Genomic DNA, 21886 nt, shown 5'->3' with positions numbered 1-21886 from the left:
AATGCAAGTTCAGGACAGCGAAGGCTACACAGAGAAACCCTGTCTCAGGGGTGGGGGGTGGGGGCTTCAGAATTTAAGTTTAGTTCTCAGCACAGGAAGCTGATAGCAAAAATATAATGGCTGGGAGCCACCAGACCTTGAGGTTGTAGGAGCTGACAGAGGGAATCAAGACACGAGTCCCCCTCCTTCATGAGTGAGAAGACATAGAGGCCCCTCCTCTTCCTTCATGGATGGGAATTACTGTTTTCATCAGTCCTACCTGCTGTGACTGGGGCATTCCGTCCATCCAGACATTCTCTTTCTTGTTTACCTTGGAGGCTGCCTTGTGCTTTTGCCAACTTCTTGGCCTAAACATTATTTAACAGTCTTGACAAGAACAGCAATTACTTTGTCAGAGATAAGATTTTTTTTTTTTTTTTTAATTGTGTCAAGCTGGTGTGGTGGTACAGTCCTTTTAATCTCAGCACTTTGGAGTCAGAGGCAGGTAGATCTCTGAGCTCAAGGCCAGCCTGGTCTACATAATTCTGGGATGGCCAGGACCATATAGAGAGACTGTACCTCAGCCTGGCCATCATCCCCCTCCACCACTGTGTGAGTATGTGTGGTCAGAGGACAAGTTTTGTAGTCAGTTTTCCCCATTTTGTATAGATTCTGGGTTGGTCAAACTGAGGTTGTTGTCTTTACCTATTGGCTGAGCCATCTATCTGGCCTTAAGTACTGATTTTTAATTTGTTACTGTTTTTATTATTCTGGTTACTGAGAAAGTGGGGGCAAGAGTTTAGTTATGAGCTAAACTGAAGACTGGGTATATAATTGACTAGACTTAATCAGTCACGGTTTCCTTTTAGCCTGTCAAGTTAGCTGTTGTTTGCAGAGACGGCCAAGTCCATCTTTTTGAACACATATTAAATGGGTAAGTGAGAAGTTCTTAAATCTGAAATGCTTGTGTCTGTGTTCCTTTCTGTTGTAATCCTACCTCATTCTTTGCACTGTATCTGTGCTTGTTCCATAGATGGTTATGAAAGCACTCTTGATTGTTACCCACAGAAGTATGTGAAGAACTCAAGTTTTGGGGGTCATAAGTCATGTCATTTCTTTGTGGTTGGAGCATGGCTTTTTATGAAGTATAGTGTATGTTGATAATAGTAATAGTTTGGAAAGGAGGCTACTTAGTTGGAGGGACTTGCTTGTGCCTCATTTTGTCTTCCGTGGTAGTTTATTTGCCTTTGTGTGTATGTCACTCAGCGAAGTGTCCCTGTGTTGTTTTCCTGATACCGAGGAGTAGGTAGAGTCAGGAAAGAAGCGTGCACTTACCATACAACATTCTGGAACCTAAGAGATGTAGCTGTGTCATGATCTTGGCTAGGATACACAACACCAGGGATTGGTCTCTAGCATACCAAGAAGGGAGGAAAAAGCCCAGGAATTTTGAGTCTCCTTCCATTTAACTCTTAGAGAACATTAATATTTCCCTGTGTAGCACTTTACATAGTAGCATGTGCTTTCTCAGTTTGGATTAGGCCTGGTGGGGATTTCCACATTCCTCCTTGGCTCAGGCAGGCTGTTGAAGTTTTCTTGTTTGTTTTGTTTGAATTATTTTATGTATATGGGTGTTTGCCTCAATGTATATATGCATATCACTTGCATGCCTGGTGTATGTGGAGGCCAGAAGAAGATGTTGGATCCCCTGGAACTTTTGAGTTGCCACGTGGGTACTGTGAATCAAACCTGAGTCTTTTAAGAGTAGTCAGTGCTCTTAACCGCTAAGCGATCTCTAGCCTCCCTTGAAGAGTTTTAGGCAGAAGATTCATGACCTAAGAAGGTTCGTGAGAGTTCTTTTGTCCAAGCTGTTGAAAATAGCTTAAAGAAAAAGAAAAATAACTAAAAGAAAAGAAAATAGCTTAAAGAGAGATAAAGGACAAAATAGATGCACAGTCCTGGTTGATGATTATGGAGTCAGGATACTAAAAGGGAGTTGATTGGGATGCAATAAAGGACCTACATCTTTGAGTCAAAAATCAGGAGACCAGAGTTTGAGAAGATCTGCAACTCAAGTATTGGATAGAAAACCCCAGAAAACAGTTGATCAGGTAAAGTGGGCAAGAGATGGTAGTGAGCCAGTGAACTCTTGAAGAATGACGTGCCAGTGATCGATCCAAAAGATGGAGAAGTTGTTGGCCTTGCAGACAGTTTGAAGGTTTTTGGGGCGACAGGAGAGATTGATATCAGTATTAGTGGAGAACAAAATCACATTTAAGCCTCTAGTATAAGCAGTGTGGGTGAGAAGTAGCTACCACTCAGGGCGCACAAAGGAGCCAGAATAAGACAGTGTCCATGGAGAAGACCCGGGGGGTGGGGCCAGTTCCTAACTGGATACCAGAGGTGTTTGTGAGCCCTAGATGGTTGAGAGTAATGGAGATGGGACTAGCTGGGACAGGGTATGTGTATGAGGCCTGACAGTGAGAGCCTCTCAGGGCAGTGTGAGATCATATGGTGCCTGACAATATGGCACAGGGGCGTAAGAGTTTTGAGGGCTGGTGTTGGTAGGGACATATGAAGTCTTGGAAGAGACTTGGGCCTTTCTGGCCACTAGTGATGGTACTGTGGAGATGAGGAGGATCTTGTTTTGTTACGTGATCGTCTAATCTTACCTTCCCTTTGTTCCTAGACACTGCAAAAAGCCTTTGACTTCAAGTTGCACAATTCAGATCGCAACACCTGGAAAGGGCAAGAAATCAACACCAAAACCCATCCCTATTCTAGCAGCTGGCTTTTGCTTAGACAAAACATCCTTATTCCTTGTATATGGCAGCTGGTTTCAGCCTACCATTGAGCGAGTGGTAAGTAGATGCTACTTTGGACACAACAGTTCAGATTTTAAAAGGGGCAGTTGGCTCCTCATTGGAATACTTAGAGGAAATAAACATTGTGTTTTCATTTGTGAGAAGTCTTTTCTTTTTCTTCACCCAACAGATAGTGTCATCTCTTCTTTCCTTTTGGTATTTTGTCTTAGAAATCTGATGTTTCCAATGTATGTAACTTGCTTTGAACTAGTGGGTTCGTTTCATGTTTCTTCTGGATGATTGTTACTGTTGGTTTTGGTCGGCATGAGTATGAGTGTTTGCTCAGTTACATAAAATGCACTTCTTACTAATACCCCTTAGTGGCGGCACCCATTGTATTCTCTAATTGGACATATAATGGGAAGTGCCCTGACTTTTGTTTTGTGTGAGACAGGGTTTCTCTGTGTAGCTCTTGCTGTACGGGGACTCTCTTTGTAGACTAGTCTTGTCCTCAAATTTAGAGCTCTGCCTGCCTCTGTGTCCTGGGATTAAAGGCATATACCACCACACAGAATTTTCTTTAAAAGGTTTGAAAATCTTAGTCATGGCCAGTAAGTGCTTAAGTTTGGTTTTATAATGCTCTCTTGAGTTTAAAGACTATTCTTCTTTCTTCTTTACAGTGCTAGGGATTAAACTCAGCATCATTCATGCTAGACAAGCTTTGTGCCACTGACACAGGCTCTTACTAGGTAGCCCTGGCTAGCTGTGGAAGTGTAAGTGGCTCTGTTGCTTCAGCCTCTTGGGTACTGGAATTTCAGGTGTCTGTCAATTCTAAGAATTACTTTGGAGAATTGATTGCACACACAACATTTACTTAAACAAGGAGAAAAAGATGCAGCTAGAAACCCGTCTGCTGGCTATCAGCTTCTAGGCATATTGAGTTACAAAGACTTTTGGGGGACTTAATTAAATATGTGGCTCCTGTCTTATTGAGCTTCCTGTCTGGATACACGGATCCCTCTCAGGGCAGCTTGTTAGTAAACAGTGCTGCCCAACTTGCTTGTAGAAAGAACTTGCTTGGAGAAACTTAGGGTAGGATGCGTGAGTTTTGTCTGGTTTTTATTTATAAGGATGTTGGGCCCCATATCTTTTTCTATAAATGAGAACTATCTGTTGGCTTTTTAAAACTTAAGTGAAAAATGCAAGTGGTCCATAGACAAAGAAGTGCACTGTGACAGTGCCTTCAGTTTGTGCAGTCTCCTCAGCTACTATAGGTCTGAGTGGTGATTGTAACTAGCAGGTGGCATACTTCATGAAAACGTCGTCACTTGTTTTCGTGTCATTGGGTGTTGCTTTGGTTGACAATCTTTTCTCTTCCCTCCCTCCTGATTTCCCTTTGAAAAACCATTTCCAGGCTTTGAACTCCAAAGATACTCATATATGTTTGGAAAGAGACACTTCAAATTGCTGGGCTCCAACAGTAGAAACTGCTATAACCAAGGTGAGTATATTCATTATAAGTTTGATGTTACGAACAATAGATTTGGTTAAATTGAGTTGAATATATAGTACCATTTTAGATTGATTTCATTTATTTTTTCTCCTGTCTCTGGAGATACAGTTTTGCTATTTAGCCTAGATTGAAACTCGCCATTCTTCAGCGTCGGTGCTGGCTAGAGGTGTGTGTACTAGCACGCCTGGCTCCTCTTCATTCTCTAATGCTCGGCCCTTCATGCTCTTGTCTCAGCAATGGGAGACTGCACCTCTGTGCTAGTGGTGCATAATGATCTGGACAGGGCACTATGTAGGAGTGAGTGCTAGTAACAGATTGCAGTATTGCCTCTCAGTCTCAGAACTTTGTTTAGCATAGTGTTGTATTTCAGGATAAAAGCAAGCCACCATAGAGCTGGAGTTCATTGCCACCTGGACTGTCATTGTTCATTCTGTCTTCAGTATAATTTGCTGTTGACAGGTAGATGCCTTGTTTGTGATGAAATAGAAAGGGAAGCCAGCTCATGCTATGATGATATCCACATGGTTTCGCGTCTGGCTGAGTTTCAGAGATGACACCTTTCTCTTGGCTGTCTGAGCATGGTTGGTAAAGATTTCATTTGGGAGGTTGTCAAATGTGTAACTTGAACATTTAAAAAATCACACAACCTTATATATTTGGTAGGCTTTATTTTTCTTGGTTTATACTCTTAATGAGATATTATAACTTGAAAGCCACGAGCTTTTAACCAGTATTTTAAGTTTATTTGCCAACATCCAGTTAACAGTTTGGCTTGAATTCCTGTCATGGTGAGTACACTGTATTGTACTGTCTGATGGGAAAGCCTTTGGAGAGCTGCTTGCTTTCTATAGTAGGATGCACAAGAACTAAGTCACATCTTCCTCACACCCTGATGCTGTGCGTGATAGGTGAAAACACCAGTGATGAGTTCTGAAGCAAAAGTTCTGGTGCCTGGGATTCCTGGACATCAGGCACCGATCAAGCCTCCACCCTCACAGCCCATGGAGGTGGAGAACAAGAGGAAATTGGGCAGCAATGAGGTAATGACCACGTACTTGGTTCGAAGCTTAGAAAGTAGTGGGTAGAGCTAGAGCTGGTTGTTCCAAAGCCTGCAGAGCTTACTGCTGTTTTCCAGTCTTGACTAAAACTAGACTTTGTCATTTCTTAATTGCTGACTAGATAAAATTGAATAGATTAAGTCTGGGTCTGCTGTGATGACTTTGATTGGGTTTCGCATGCTGCTGAGTTCCCATGATGCCTCCTTTTCTCTTGGCTGTCTGAGCAACCCTGCCAGCTGGTCTTGTAAAATGATGGTCATAGTCATTTACAGGGATTATAAACTTTGGCATTAAAAAAATTTTGTAAGTTTTTGGTGTTAAAAAATTTTTTTATTACATTGTTGGTGTTTGTGTGCCTGCTTTTGCACATGTGTATATGTTACATGTGTGCCCTGCCTGTCATGTGTGTGGAAGTTGAGGACAACTGGCATAATTGATAGTTTCATTCACCTTGTGGGTTCTGGGAACTAAAGGTTGGTGGGCTTGGTGGCAGGTTCCTTTACCTGTCTGAGCCATCTTGCCAGCCCAACTATATATTCTTGACAAATCTTAGTTGATGGCCAGGGATAGCCGTGTTAGGGAAAACTGGTGTGCTGATAGCTTTGCTTGTGGGTTAATAAGATTCCAGGTCCTTTAGTTTAAAAAAAAAACTTCCCAGAGAGAAACTTGTGATTTATATGGTTATATGGTTAAAGGGGACCAGGGGGAATGTGCCCTTCCTGTTTTTGTTTTTGTTTTTTTGTTTTGTTTTTGAGACAGTGTTTCTCTGCCGCAGCTATCCTGGACTCATTTTGTAGACCAGACTGCCCTTGAACTCAATCACAGAGGTCCGTTTGCCTCTGTTACTCGAGTACTGCAATTAAAAGTGTGTGCCACCATACCTGGCTATGTGTCTCTCTTAAAAAGAAAAAAAAAAAAAGTTAAAAAAAACTTTAAACATGTTAAGTGTATGGGCATTTTGTTTACATGTATGTCTGTGTACTATGTACATGCAGTGCCTGTAGAGGCCAGAGGACGGCATCAAGTCCTTTGAACTCCGGTTCCAATGATAGTTGTGAGCTGCCTAGTGTGTGCTGTGGTCCTCTAGTGGAGCGGCCAATGTTCTCTGTACTTTTGAGCCATTTCTTCAGTCTCCAGTGTGCCTCTTAGGTGTTTGGTTTTTTGCTAGACTGTGGGAACTTATGGGAACTTGATTTGCAGCTCTTTTCACATTTCTTCCACAGTACTACTGAGGTGATGAGAATAAACTTCTGTGTCTGGGGTATAAATTTGAGCTTGTTTGCACCCCACCCCCCACTCCCTGCCTGGCTAACTTAGCTATGTTTCCATTCTGTAGGCTAGCATCGAGGAGCGCCTTGGCGCCATGGATCTAGACAGAAAAGGAAGGAAGGACGACCTTCTGCAGACAAACAGCTTTCCGGTTCTTCTCACGCAGGGCCTAGAAAGCAATGATTTTGAAATGTTAAACGTAAGTATTGCAGTAGATTTTCAATGAATTGAGAAAGTAGAAGCTATTGAGCCTGTACTCTCAGAATGAGTAGTCACATCTTATAGCAACATGTAACATAATTTTTTGTGGAGTTAGTCAGATGTTATGCTTGGTGATAATATATGGACAGTCACCAACCTACCATGGGAGGAGTATGTTAAATCTCTTGAACCTGGAATGCATTTTCTCATAGAAATGCTATTTTGAATTGTTGGGTTCTTTAGGCTTTAGTTTACAAAAGCCGTATGAAGTGCAGCTGAACTGTAGCACTCAGCATTCTAGATCACAATTTATATTTTTTTCTGTAGGAAAATGCGTTCCTGAGTTTTTACTCTGGATTCCAGAAACTTATTTCCCCTGGCCGTGAGAGGGGGCAATGAGGTGGAACCTTGGCAATGGGTAGGAGTTCCCTGGGGGAGATTCAAGAGGGTTGGTGGTGATATTATCGTGCAGTTGTAGAAACTGAAGGAAGCATTAATAATATCTGTAAGTTGGTGACTGCTTGTAGGAAGCTACTCAGTTTGGCTCTTAAATTCAGTTTGACAGTAGTCTACACAGAAAAATTGGAAAAGTGCTGCCTGATCAGATTAATGCAATTTTCATTTGTTGAATCATTTCTTCATGACTGATTTAGTTTAGCTGACCTTAAATTTGTTACCTGTGAATGCTGTCTCTGACTTTCATTTTATTTCAATGTGATTATTTCATCTGTCTAAAGTAACGTGTATAAAGAGTGGAAGCCAGCAAGTCTAAAATCCTCTACTTTCCAAATAGTTTGTGATGATGAGTTTTAGGTGAATTTTAGTGTAATGTGACTTGGAAGCCTAGGCAAATTTGATGAAAGGTAATCTGTACAGAACACCTTTTGACGTATCTTTGAAACAGAGTGCATCTGCCTGCCATCAGCACTTAGGTGAACATGCTTGGAAACCTTCCTCAGTAGATGAACCATGCTCTAGAACAGTACAGTAGATCACCAGGAGCCCATCTGTTAGTTTTGAAAGCTCCCCACAAATGCTTGCCTGTTCATCATATGATAATTTTTCTGCTCACATGCTTTTGCAGGTGGAGTAAAACTTAGAAATGATCAAACATTGGTTCATCTATAGACCGGCCTATTTATCTTAAAAACTCTTTTAAAAGATGAGTCACAATCTATTATCATACCTAAAAAGTTAATAGTACTTTAAAATTGTATTTGTTTTATTATTATATTTGAAGCAAGTATACCTATTGAAATCATAGGGTAAAGGAATACACGGTCATTTGGACACTTAGAACCAGCAACTTGTACCCTTGAAGACACGTTAGATGCTGGGTTGTTGAGGCCCTCTGTTAATCTCAGCAGTTGAGGCAAGGCAAAGAGCAAGGCCAGCATGGTCTGTGTAGCCGAGGATAACCAGGGCTACATAGAGAGATGATGTCTCATAAAAATGACAATGGTAGTAAGGTATAATAGTGCATATATGAGGATGAGACAGGAGGATTGTGTGCTTCAAGCTAGCCTGCTTGTGCCATAGCAAGAGCCTATTTCAGGAGACCAACTAAAAGACAGTGTTAGAGTCGAGCGAGGTGGTGCAGGCCTTTAATCCCAGCACTAGGGAGGCAGAGGCAGGTGGATCCCTGTGAGTTTGAGGCCAGCCTGGTCTACAAAGTGAGTCCAGGACAGCCAAGGCAGAGAGACCCTGTGTCGAAAAACCAAAAAATAAGAGACAATGTTAGGACTATAAAACAGAACAGCACCATGAAACAGCACTTTACAGGCTTAAAAACGTCTACTTATATATCGTATCAGAGTTTTACCCAGTGTATATAACATTTAACGAGATTTAAAGAAAAAGAACTGTAGAGAGATGAGCAGACAACATACAAAATTTAGGTGGACAATAAGGTCATATAGAAACCTGGGCGCATGCCTGTAATCCCTGCACTTGAGAGACAGAGGCAGGCAGGTCTCTTGAGATCGGGGCCAGCCTAGTCTACAAAGTGAGTCTAGGACAGCCAAGGCTACACAGAGAAACCCTGTCTTGTCGGGCGGGTGCGGGGAGAACATGTAGAAAATGTTCATTGATATTTTTTATGTTTGTTTGTTTGTTTTCTTGTTCACTGTGTATGCCAGAGTGCCACAGGGGGCATGTGGGGATGGAGGACAACTTCTAGGAGCTGCTTCTCCCTTCCACCCTATCTATCGTTTTTAGGGGGCAAACTTGGGTTGATAGATTTGGTCCTAACTCCTTTGCCCTCGTCACCAACCCACATGTTAAATTTTCTTTCTTCCTTCCTTCCTTCCTTCCTTGCTCCCTCCCTCCCTCCCTCCCTCCCTCCCTCCCTCCCTCCCTTCCTTCCTTTTTAAATAACATTAATCATCACTGAAAGGCAAAATAAAACCTCAGTGTCCTGGTACTTGCTCTGTAGATCAGGCTGGCCTCAGATCTGCCTGCCTCTGCCTTTTGAGTGCTGACATGGACTGCCATAATCAAAACAAGGATTGTTTTTTCCTACACATTAGTTTGGGACAATTTATTTGTATCTTTAAATTTAAATTGCTAGCATTATAGCCTCTGCTTGATACAGTCAGCATAAGTATTGGGTGGCTTATTAAAACTTTCTGCCTACAATTAGTTAGGCCTCCCTTATAATTGGCATCTTATAGTCTGGTAGCCCATCAGTTGATGAACAAGTACACGATCATTCTGTTTAGATCAGGAGGATAGCCCTTCCTTTTGTTCCCCTTCCCTTTGGCTTCTCTCTTTTCCCTTCTTCCTTTTCTTTCTTTCTTTTTTTTAAAAAAAAAAAAAAAAAACAAAAAACCCAACCCAGGCTAGCTTCATGATATAGTTGACAATGACCTTAAATCTTCCAGTTTCTGGGATTATAGGCCGGGGCCACTATACTTGTTATTATGTGGTTCTAGGGACTGAGCTTGTGGTCTCCTTCATGCTAAGAAAACATTCAACCAACTGAGCCATGTCCCAGCCTTATTCTTCTTTTCTTTTTTTGGGGGTGGGGGTGGGGGTTTCAAGACAAGGTTTCTCTGTAGACTTGGCTATCCTAGACTCACTTTGTAGACCAGGCTAGTCTTGAATTCACAGCAATCCACCTGCTTCTGTCTCCCAAGTGCTGGGATTAAAGGTGTGAGCCACCACGCCCAGCTTGTTTTAAAAATGTAGACAGTGTGTCATTTTACTGCCCAGACTGGCCTTGAACTTACAGCTATCCTCTCACTTTTCTTTTTGAGTATCCTCCTTCCCTTTCTTTTTCTGTATATTCCTAAATCATAGTGCTGTGTCTGTCTATAGGATTACAGGCATGCATCACCATGTCTTGGTCTGTATGTGTGTTTTTGAGTCTCTGTCTTTGAGTCCCTGTAGCACCCTCCCCTCCCCCTCCCCCCATTAGGAAAACAGATTTCGCAAACCACAAAGAAAGCAGGTATAGCTATGGTGGATGTTTCTGATAGCTTCTAGATGATTAGAACTTTGTGATCACAGATTTATAACAAAGTGATTATTTTAAGAATATTTAAAGCCACCAAATACCTTCAGCATTATTGTTAAAGTTATAATCAGCATTGTACTTTAGAGTAGGTTTTTGTTTGTTTGATTGTTTGCATTGCCGGTGATCACACCCAGGGCTGTGTGTGCTACGCAACTGCTTAAACTGAGTTACATCTTTGAGGGTTTTTTGTTGTTATTTCTTTGAGTCAAGATAGAACTGTGGAGTTTGGGCTTGCCTTAAACTTGTATATTCCTGCCTCTGCCTCCCTAGTGCTGGGCTTAAAGGTGTGTATGCCACCACACCCCGCTAGCTTTAAAAAAAAAAAAAAAAAAGCAGTGATGAGATCAAGCCTTATATATCCTAGACAGGTGTTTTATTTGCACCCCTAGAACTTTAAAACATTCTGAGACATAATCTTGGTAAGTTGGCTAGTCTGACCTCAAATTTGTGATCTTACTGTCTTAGCCTCCTGGGAGCTGGGATTGCAGGTGCATGCCGCTGTGTTCAACCTCATGTTTTGCTTTGAACCTTATATATTGTTTATTTAAAATGAATAGCTTAATCAAGAACTATTAGATCAGATCATTTTGTGTCTCAGTTTCCTAATGATTGTATAAAATAAAATTATAGATTCTAGCCTATGAATCTTGTAATTACGTGATATTTAAAAATAATATTTGATGGAATCAGATTGGCATAATGGTCATCTTTACAATCAAGTTAAATCTGATGGGGATTCTGGAAGGATTTAAGGAATTGTAAGAAATTGTTTGGAAACTAACATAGTGTCTGTCCTTAGTACCTCTGTTACTTAGAGTTAAAAGTACTTAAGAGGAAAGAAGGGTGCATCAGAGATTGTGGACTGCTTTCCCACTTCCTCCTTTGATGTGTCTCTGACTCTGGCATGAGCCACTGGTTTGTTCCTGTTCTACATCCTAGGGTGGAATCTGGCCTTGTGGTGATCAAGCCTCAAAGGGTTTTGGTTGAAGCATCTCTCATGTAATCATTTAATGGGATTAAAGTTTTAATCCCAGCACTTGGGAGGCAGAGACAGGTGGATCTGTGAGTTTGAGGTCAACCTGATTGACAAAGCAAACCCTGGACAGCCAGGACTATACAAAGAAACTGTCTTGAAAAATAGAAAACCAAACAATTTTCTTAAAACAGAAACTTACTTAGGCCAATCTGTGTGGAGACAGCTCTAATTTAGAAACATGGAAGTTGGAGAGCATCACTAATGGCACATACTTGTAGAGACATATACTGTTTGGATTGTTACCTAAGGCAGCTCAACATGATTTTCAACTTGATTCTCCTAGTTCAGTCAGTACTTTATTGCCTTGGTCTCTTTTAGGTAGTGTCCTAAACTGGAAGTATTCTGTCTTAATTGTTGTTTATTTTCTCACAGAAAGTGCTTCAAACTAAGAATGTAAACCTAATAAAGAAGACTGTGCTAAGGATGCCCTTGCATGCTGTTATCCCATTGTTGCAAGAGGTAACTGCTGCTGTTTAAAGTCAGCCATTGAACACTGTCCAGATGCTTTTGTATAGGGTACCCCAACTTGGAGCTCCAAATTCATTGTTTTCCCCCATTTATATCTTGTGAGGTGTCTTAATATAATATTGAAACTATTGCATGTTTTATTTCCTTTGTTTGGACTGTGAAGTTGAAGAGAACATTAAGTGGTCCAGAATGTTAATGGTCTAGCCTCGGACCCCAGAAGTACCTTGCATGATTCCTGCAAGAGCCTAGTCCTGCCTTTGCTTAAATAACTGGTTAACTCTATCAACCAAAGTAGGGAGCAAAGAGGCTAAGAGAGAGTGTGGGCTCGGGATAGAACCCCAAACACTAAGAGGTACCAAATGTTCAGATGAATGCAACTCAGGTGAAACTCACTCAGCCTTTGCATTTGTTCTGGATGTCAGGGAAGGTAGATTCCAGAGGACGTGCATGTGCTGAGTTCAGTTAAGTTCCCAGTCATTAGTTATAGTAGGGAAAATCTATTTCCTTCATAAGTACATTTTACAGTGTATTTTATACAAAAGTACAATTCTACTGAAACAGTAAAAGACTAGGTACCTGTCATTAAATATTAGACCTGAAGAATGAATACTTTGCAAGTAGAAATTGTACATGAATTGTATTTGTTTAACATGATAGATTATTTTGTGAGAGTGTTTTTGGTAACATTGTATATTGTTTTTGCATCATTGTAGGAATAATTTAAAAACAGAAGTCTATTCATGTATTGGGTTATTGTCTACTCCAAATTAAAATTTGCCTTCCCTGCATTTTCTCCATATATTTTATGTATTTTCACAATGGAAATAACTGTTTACACATGACAATGTTAGCTCTTTCCTAGTATACAAGGCAGTTCTTTTTTGTATGTTCATAGATTGTCCAGTTGTTATTCCAAAAAGAACCTTGTACCCATAGCTCCCCATGTATAGGCAGTCACCACATTATATTTGGTCTCCATGCATTTGCCTATTGGATATTCATACAAACCCTTGCCTGTATTTATGCCATGTAATTACTCTTAGGAAAAGAAATTCAAATATGTTGTGTTGAGTAAAAATAGATTGCTAGGTAGAATGGCTTGTATAGCCATCATTGCATCTGAGGAATTGATGGGAAAAGGTTGCCTTTGCAATGCTGATGTTAACTGTATTTTCTCTCCTTTAGCTTACAAAGAGGTTGCAAGGACATCCCAATAGGTAAGCTGTTTCTGTGACTTCAGTTTTTTCTTTGACACAAAGCGTTACTATGCAATCACACTTCTCTAGTATTTCATGCCTCAGTGAGGGTGTGAGCCAAGGTGCTGTTTTGTAGATAAATAGTAGCAGTGTCCAGGAAAGATGGCTCAGTGGTTGAATGCTTGCTTGACAGTGTGTCAAGGGCCTGGATTCTGTTCTTATCCTCAAATTTCAAAACAGTTCTTATGTTGAATATTACGTCTCTCTAGTGTTTACGTTGAGTAAATATTATTCCTAAGTGATTTTATTAAGTTTTTTTTTTTAAAACTAAAACAACTATCACTACAAACTTCCACTAGCTTTGCAGCTTTTTAAAAAAGATTTTTATTTATTATTATGTATCCAGTAGCTCTGTCTGCACGTACACTTGCATGCCAGAAGAGGGCTAAGTCTCACTATAGATGGCTGTGAGCCACCATATGGTTTCTGGAAATTGAACTCAGAACCTCTAGAAGAACAGTCAGTGCTCTCAACCCTAAGCCATCTCTTCAGCCCTAGCTTTGCAGCTTTTATCAGACTGCTGGCCTTTGGGTCATTTTCCTCCTCCTTTTTTTAACCTAAAGACCAAATTATGTGGGGTTTTCATACTTTGTGTTGTTGTTGTTTTTCCAGACAGGGTTTCTCTGTGTAACCTGGCCTCAAACTCACAGATCTGCCTGTCTGCCTCCCAAGTGCTGGGATTAAAGGTGTGTGCCACCATGCCCAGTTAGAGCCTTGGGGGGGGGGGTTCAAGACAGGGTTTCTCTGTATAGCCTTGGCTATCCTGGACTCACTTTGTAGCCCAGGCTGGCCTTGAACTCACAGCTTAAGAGTCCTCGAACTCCCCGGCTTGAGAGTCTGTTTTTATCTGCGTATAATTGTGTTCTTTCTTTCTTCAAACAAGTATTGGAGGGAACTAAAGACAAACATGTGGGCTGGAAAGATGGCCCAGTTGTTAAGAGTACTAGTTGCTCTTATGGAGGAACTGGGTACCTCACAACCATGTGTATCTCCAGTTACGGAGGATCCAGTGCTTTCTTCTGACTTTGGGCACTAAGCACACGTGTAATGCACATACATACATGCAGATAAGACACTTAAGTATAAAACAAATCAGCCTAAAATACAAAAGTGTCAAAAAAAAAAAAATGCTCTAAACTACAACCCAAAGGGAAAATTGAGCTAAAGTGAGAAAAAGCAGATAGAGTAATGCAATGCAATGCAGTCAGTAGGGTAATTGATGGGTAATAGTTTAGCTTTGTAAGCATGGGTTAAAAGGGGAGGGGATTTACAAAACTCAGTATTACGTAAAAGGGGAACATACGTTCTTTAACAGTAGTAACAGGAAGACAGGTCATAATTTAACCACACTTTGCTTTTAAGTCTGAAAAATGGAAAGAATAGTTATGCTTGCTAGTCGAACCTGCAGAAGTTAAATATTTCACAGAAATCTCTGCAAGATTCCATGACAGACTGAAAGGCCTGGAAAATGCAGTGCATGACAGTCACCGTCACAGACTTCCTGTTCTAGCTTCTTTGTTTACTTTTGAATCAGTGAACAGTTTCTTTACTTGGATTTCTTCTCTTTGCTAGTGCTGTTTTAATGGTTCAGTGGCTGAAATGTGTGCTGACAATTCATGCATCGTACCTATCCACGGTAAGTCTTTTCTTAGAGTGAATGCTTGGACTTTGGTAAGGACTAGAAACTAAAACTACCCTTTGCTTCCCTTAGAGAGTTTATTATTTTACCATCATTATCATCAGCATGTTCTTTTGAGAGGGTCTCAGTCTAAGTGTGTAGCTCTGGCTGGACTGGAGCTTGCTATGTAGACCAGGCTGGGATTAAAGGCATATGAGCCACCGCCACCTGGTGGAACATAAAATCTTATGTCAAGCCTTTAATCTCAGTACTTGGGCGGCAGAGGCAGGCAGATCTCTGAATTCAAGTATAGCTTGGTTTACAATGTAAATTCCGGGACAGGGTTTACACAAAGAAACCCTGTCTCGAAAAACATAAAAAGATAATAGAATACAATAAAATAAATCTTAGTGCCAGGAAAATTATTTTTTTTTATGTTACAATATGATTAGGCTCTTTACATACATTGGTATATTTGCATGTTTGTTGTGCTTTGAGGTTTAAAAAAATTATTTTAAATTATGCTTATTTGTATCTATGTGTTGGGGTTGCCCATGACATGACAATGTGGAGGTCAGACAGCTTGCTTCTCTCAACCATGTGGGTTTTGGTGCTCAAACTTGGGTCATCAGGCTTAGCAGCAAATACTGTAACTGTGCCATTTCAGTGGCGTATAGTGAAGTTTTTTTGTTTTATGTGTATGAGTATTTTGTCTATGTGTATACATATATGCCAAATGTCTACAGAGGAGGGCATTGGATATCTTGGCACTGGAGTTAGTAATAATTGTGAGCTACCAGGTGGGTGTTGGGAACCTAACCTGAGTCCTCTAGTTGTCAAGTCATCTCTGTAGCCTCATTCTAAAATTTTTTTTTTTTTTTTTTGGAGGTGTTTTTGCGGGGGGCCGGGGGGGGGCGCGGATGGAGTGGGTGGGTTTCACTTTGCAGACTGGAACTCACTGAGTGGCCCAGTCTAGCCAGTCCTGCTTCTGATTCATAAGTGCTGCAAGTATATGTGTGAGCCTTTTATTTGATTGACATTTTTTCGTCTATTTTCCTGAGCAGTTGTAGCATATGGCTTTAAAAAGAACACCTACAATTAAGTTATAGGTCCCCTCCCCTTATGTGTATGTGTGTGCAGTGATGTGTATGGAGACCCAGAAATCTTCCATCACTTTTCTACCTCATTCTTTGTGGGAAGGTCTCAGGTAAACTCAAGCTTTGCCAGTTCTGCTTAGTCTCATGAGGCTGGGACTGTAGCTAGGTTGTCACTCCCACCTGACAGTCCCATGGGTCCTGGGAGATGTGCATGTGCAGCTCCTGCCTCTGAGCCATTGCTGTAGCCCGCTCTCCCTTCTTCGTACAGTTTCCCTAATGCCTGCTTACTGCGTCCTGCTCTATCTCAGGCTGCTTTCCATCAGTGCTCCCAAACAGGCACACATCCTGTTTGACACAGACAGAATATTAGAAAGGGGGAGAAGCAACAGTAAGAATGGCATGTGGGGACCAAGCGTGGTATTGCACACCTTTAATCCCAGCACTCGAGAGGCAGAGGGAAGTGGATATCTGTGAGTTCAAGGCCAGCCTCGTCTACAAAGGGAGTCTAGGACAGCCAGGGATACACAGAGAAACTCTGTGGCATGGGACTCCTGGCATGCTGGTGTTTTCAGAGGTGAATTAGAGGTGGTGGTGAGTAGAGTCGAAAGAAATAATTGTTTTATGTTCAACTGCCATAAATACAGCCAGTAAAGGCTAATTTAAGGGAAAAATATAGGATCTTTTCTCATTTACAGACACCAAAAAAAGATTTCTTCTTGAAGGGTGATTTGTTGGATTCATTAATAGATGAAATCTTTACAATGTTGTGTGTGAGTCGACCTTGTCCTCCATAGCTCTGTTCTGACAGCTGGGAGGAGTGTCTGGCGCTTCAGAGCCTATGACACGTGTAGGTAATATGCCAGACACTGGGTAAGAGTCCAAGGACAGTTTGTTCAGCTCAGAGATATGATAGAGAATTAAATCTACCCTGTATTGACTTTATCTGAAATAGTTTATCACCTGCCCTACCTCATGGTCTGTGGGTTTTTTGAGGAGATTTTCCTGCTAGGACACCAAGAGTCTTTGAAAGTTTGTGTTGTTGCTAGGCTGTGTCCAAACCCCCAGTGTTTCTATAACAACTGACATGCGCTTGCGTAGGGCCTAGCTCCTGCAGCTGGCGGAGCATGGTGGCCTGTGTTCCTTTAACACGTGTTGGTGATAAGGTGAAGTGATCATTGTTTGTCTGTTTGCTTTTCCAGTTGCCTGACCTGGTACACCAGCTGGGGACCCTCTACCAGCTAATGGAAAGCAGAGTCAAAACTTTCCAGAAACTCTCACACCTGCACGGGAAGCTCATTCTTCTCATCACACAAGTGAGCAAATCTAATGTTCCCCAGCTGAGACTTGGGTGTGATGTGCAAAGGGCACTGGGCAGTTTCCTGAGTAGTAGCAGACCGAGTGCAGTAAGAAGTTGGCAAACAGAGTAGAGTCGGCTTTAGCTTGGAACTTACCTGACTGGCAGTGAGGAAACTTCACACCCCTACCCTACCCCACCCCCAACCTCCACCACTTGTTCATTCCCTCCACTAAGGCTGGCCTTGAACATACTCTGTAGGTAAGGATGATTTTACTCTTGCCTCTACCTGCAAATTGGCCTGCACAAAGCACAGGCAAGCACTCAGCAGCTGAGCCACATGCCCCGCCTCCTCATCAGTGCGTTCTTAGCCCAGCCTGGTACTGTGTGGAGCAGTGACTTAGAGGGCGACTGTAGTTAACGTTTTGGTGCAGTAAGATACTCTAATCACTGCACGTGGTTTCTGAACTCTCACGCAGTAATCTTCCCTTTTCTATTTATCTTGATCTCGTTCCAAGTTGTGTTTGCGTCCTCCATTCCTTTGGGGGAGGCAAGTGGGGAAGGGTAAATGTTAGGGAGCTGGTTGTGTTGCTGTCTAGACTTGGGATAACCTTAGAATTGCTTTATAATTCTGTCTTCCAGGTAACAGCATCAGAAAAAACAAAGAAAATGCCTTCTCCTGGACAGAAAGCAAAATTGGTGTATGAAGAAGGTAAAAGTTGTTGTAGAGGCTGGGTGGACAGTCTTTGCTGATGAACAGGGCTTCTCTGTGTAGCCCTGGCTGCCCTGGAACTCGTTCTGTAGACCAGGCTGGCCTCTAACTCACAGAGATCAGCCTGCCTCTGCCTCCCCGAGTGCTGGGATTAAAGGTGTGGGCCATCTCACCTTGCCCTTTATTTATTTATTTTAAATTATTAATGTTTCAGGTTACCATTTGGAGTGATGGGTTTTGCCATGGAATCTTTAAACATATGTGTCCTCTTACTTATTTTTCTCTTGGTCCTCTCCCTGACTACCTTACATCATGTCACCTCTCCTTAGGTTAGTCCTCTCTTGCTTTTTTAGCACTAGCACATGTGTCTCTAGTTCCCACTTCCTTAATCCCTACCTGTTCTTAGAAACTTCTTTTGAAGTAATAAATTGCATACGTACACACACACACACACACACACACACACGTGCTTTTAAACTTAGCTTCTGCATTTAATGAGAACATAATGAAGTCTTGTTTTGTTATGTCTATTAAAACAGTTAAACTGCTGTGTGGTTTAGTAATGTGTGAAATAGTAATGGACTTTTAATTTTTTCCAGACCCTTCCTAGAAAATTCTAAAACTTTGGACCTTACATACATTATCCTTTGGCATATAGTTAATACAACAGAACCTGTTGTCAGCTGTTATTAATAGGTGTTATGCAAAGTGTCCTGGACACCAAGACCAGGAAAAAGGCGTTAGCATTATTATACCCCAGGAACTAATCATAGGATGTTTAGAGAGAAAAATATACCTGTATAAACTATAAGATAATTCAGTAATTTTTCCTGTATTTTAAAGTTGTTGGTAATCTCCAAATTATTTTGATACTTTGCTTACTTAAATAAGTTAAGAATATCACAACAATTGTAGTTTAGATGAACAAGAGTTGGAAGCCTTACCTTGTATGTCAAGACCTAGCCTTGAAAGGTCCATAGAACGGTGGGGAGGTGTAGGCAGCATCTACAACAGGCTTGGTGTCAGGGCTGACTACCTGCATTGCTGCAGACTAGCCATTCCTAAGGTGCAGAGGACTGCTGATGTCACATTGTGTCCCTTTGCTCCTCACACTTCTATACAATAGCATGTATGGGTTGTTTTCCTTCAGGAAAAAAGCCTAATAAGCATAAAAGCTTGATGACTTCAAAGAAGTGTACACTAAAACATTGAGATGACACTTCATGCAGTGACACATTTTAAATTGAATAGTTGAAATTAGGTTTGGCAACAGTTCAGAAATGTGAGAACTTGGGAGAGTGTATTTATGGTCTTTTTGTGTTTTCCGAGACAAGGTTTCTCTTCCTGACAGCCCCAGCTGTCCTAGCACTTTTTGTAGGCCAGGCTGGCCTCACAGAGGTCTAATCTGTCTGCCTCTGTCTCTGAAGCACTGGGGTTACAGGTGTGCAGCACCACACCTGTCTTTTATGTTCTTTGTATTGAGCAGCTTTGTAAGGCTTCAGAGTTAAGGTTGGTGTATCCACTCTGACCTGGGTGCTTCTAGGCGGTTGACCTTAAGGACTGCCATTTTCATGTGCTGGGCCATCTGTGGGGCCATGTAATGGGTCCATACTATGTGGTGTTTTCGGGCCTCTTTATTGCTTGGAACTAGATTTTCTTCATAATGTTCAAACAGAGCACAAAAGATAAAGGGGGAAGCAGACAGGAGAAGTTAGTTTAAAAAAAACAAAAAAAGAGGCACTATCAATACTTTTGCTTTGGAAAATATTTATTATATATTATATATCAGGTAAACAGCTTTATTTGTAATTGCATTATATATTTTTGCATTTAAAAATTGGTCTTTAATTTTTTAATGAGATAAATATCTCATAAGACTTAACTCCTACACACAGACAATCAGGGTTCTGTATGTGGCTATGAATTTGCTTCTTTTGGGGGTCATTTAGTTTATCCTGTAAATACAGAAATTCTTCTGAACTGGATGTGCAGCAGGAGGCTGAGTTGGATTTGAAGGCAGTGTGTGTGTCTGTCAGTGCAGGTGGGCGTGCAGGTGGGCGTTCACACTGCCCTGCAGGAGAGCCCTGCTGTGCTGCAGCTTCCCTTTAGTTCCCATGGTGCTTAGATAGTAATCTAGTTCTGTTTTGCACATTTTAATGTTTCATTTCTCAAAGTTGCACATTTAACAGCGCTTTTTTCTGTAGCTAGTCCTTTTTTGTTGTTACGGATCACAAACCATGCAAAAGCTCTCTTTCTACCTAGATGCATGGAGCATCATTTCTTGTGTAGAATGTTTACATGCCCACTGTGTCTATTTGGTGGTCCAGAAATGATTGAATATTTTAAGATAAGCTTTTTAGGGTGTTGATACTTATCTTGAAGTAATGTTTCTGTGCATGTACATACTAAATTTAGGCCTAGAGAGGGCTCAGGTGTTACAAGCATTGTTTGATCCCAGCATCCACATCAGATTGCTTACTGCCTCTAACAGCCCCCTGGTAACCTCATGGTGTTTCTTCTGGCAGCTGCATTTACAGAAGCACACACACAGGCATTCCCACAGCTTAAAATAAAACTAAATGTTACAAAAAGGAATAGTAAGTGTGGTGGTGGTGCATACCTTTAATCCTAGCACTTGGGAGTCAGAGGTGTGCGGATCTCTTTGAGTTCAAGTCAGCGTGAGTTCCAAGGCAGCCAGAACTACGTAGAGAATAGTAAAATTGGAAGCTGGGTTTAAAAAGTGCATACCCACTTCTGTAATCTCAGCACTTAGGTGGCTGCAGCAGGGAGATTCTTGCAAGTTCAGGCCAGCCTGGACCATACAAAATTCCAATTCAAACCATGAGAACAACAAAGAGAACTATTCATTGACAAGTACGTATTTGGGAGTTGATAGCTCAGCGTATGTAACACACGGTTTCAGCACCATGCTCTGCTGTTTCTCTTACAGAATCTTCTGAAGAGGAGTCTGATGATGAAATTGCAGAAAAGGATTCTGATGTAAGTGATATTTTCTGGTCCATCTGCTTTTTATCCTCACTCAGGGCTCTTCATGGATGCTTTTCTTTGTATCTCCATCAGGATAATTGGGATGAAGATGAAGAGAAAGACAGTGAAAAAGATGAGGTTATTGACGATGACAATGAGGAGGAGGAGGAGGATGCCGAAGACAAAGAAGAGAATGGGGAGGACAGAGACGTGTCAAGTGAAAAGGAATTAAATGGAGATTCTGATTTAGATCCTGAAAATGAGAGTGAAGAAGAGTGAAGACAGAAGCCGCTAGCCACACTGAACCCTGGCGCGCCTCGCCCAGTGCCACCGCCTCCTCCCAGGGAGGCTTGCCCTGTGCCAGGAGACAAGAGGCTGCCACATGCTTCCAAGTTCACACCTCCTTCCTGTCCTGAGTGCCCCAGACTCTTAACTGTGTAAATAAGAGTGTTTCATTCAAATGTTAATAAACTTTACACAGTAAACAGACAGACTTGCTGCAATGTACTGACATGAGTGTCCAATACATGGTATATTTTTATAATATAGTCCTCGAGTATGATCGGTTCTATCAGGAACTGACTTAGGTGGAGACAGACATGCCATAGGGGTCAGGAACCCGACGCTTGAGAAGGAGTTGGCTCTCATCTCAAGTTGGTGTCTTCCATCCAGTCCAGATGCCGCGCAGTGCTAATGAAATGTTTTTAGTCTGGCGCACCTAATTTGATACATTGTCATAAGATATGACGGAGTAACTAAAAATTTAAGTGAAAACGGTTGTGATTTACAGAAATAAAATCAGTCTCCCTAGTTTGTCGACTCAATGGTAATCTGACTTGCATCAGATTAGATATTTGGAATGCTTCCCCAAATAACCACTTATTTTTTAAAGTGTCACGTGAGATATTTTTTTAAACAAAACAAAATAATGGTAATTAAAGAAGCAAAGCTTCAGCCATATTAAGGGGACTTGTTGTCTGCAGACTGTAAGGACCCATCAGTGTACAGAAGACATTCCTGATCCCTGCAGCCTTTAAACCTTTAGTCAGCTGCTTTTGAAGAGGTTTCCATTTTTA

The 21886-nt window shown here is 41.4% G+C and overlaps 1 protein-coding gene and 2 non-coding genes across 3 annotated transcripts in view; all 3 read left to right on the top strand.

The window, feature by feature from the left end:
• Positions 1-21373, top strand: part of Wdr43 (WD repeat domain 43) — a 41393-nt gene extending 20020 nt beyond the window's left edge. Inside the window, exons 7-18 of the mRNA XM_051170161.1 lie at positions 849-913; positions 2669-2840; positions 4198-4284; positions 5205-5336; positions 6691-6822; positions 11750-11836; positions 13031-13062; positions 14674-14737; positions 17016-17129; positions 17753-17822; positions 20773-20822; positions 20904-21373. Coding sequence (XP_051026118.1) covers positions 849-913; positions 2669-2840; positions 4198-4284; positions 5205-5336; positions 6691-6822; positions 11750-11836; positions 13031-13062; positions 14674-14737; positions 17016-17129; positions 17753-17822; positions 20773-20822; positions 20904-21089 — 1191 coding nt within the window. The 3' untranslated portion in view covers positions 21090-21373. The remainder of the gene's footprint in view (positions 1-848; positions 914-2668; positions 2841-4197; positions 4285-5204; positions 5337-6690; positions 6823-11749; positions 11837-13030; positions 13063-14673; positions 14738-17015; positions 17130-17752; positions 17823-20772; positions 20823-20903) is intronic.
• Positions 4799-4876, top strand: LOC127197283 (small nucleolar RNA SNORD53/SNORD92). The gene has a single exon (XR_007831640.1). It is a non-coding gene; the product is annotated as a small nucleolar RNA SNORD53/SNORD92 (small nucleolar RNA).
• LOC127197297 (small nucleolar RNA SNORD53/SNORD92) lies at positions 5503-5581 on the top strand. Its single transcript, XR_007831644.1, has one exon. It is a non-coding gene; the product is annotated as a small nucleolar RNA SNORD53/SNORD92 (small nucleolar RNA).
• Positions 21374-21886: the final 513 nt, after the last annotated feature.

Source organism: Acomys russatus, chromosome 1, assembly GCF_903995435.1.
Source record: "Acomys russatus chromosome 1, mAcoRus1.1, whole genome shotgun sequence".
Classification (NCBI taxonomy): domain Eukaryota; kingdom Metazoa; phylum Chordata; class Mammalia; order Rodentia; family Muridae; genus Acomys; species Acomys russatus.
This window is presented reverse-complemented; position numbering and strand designations above follow the sequence as displayed.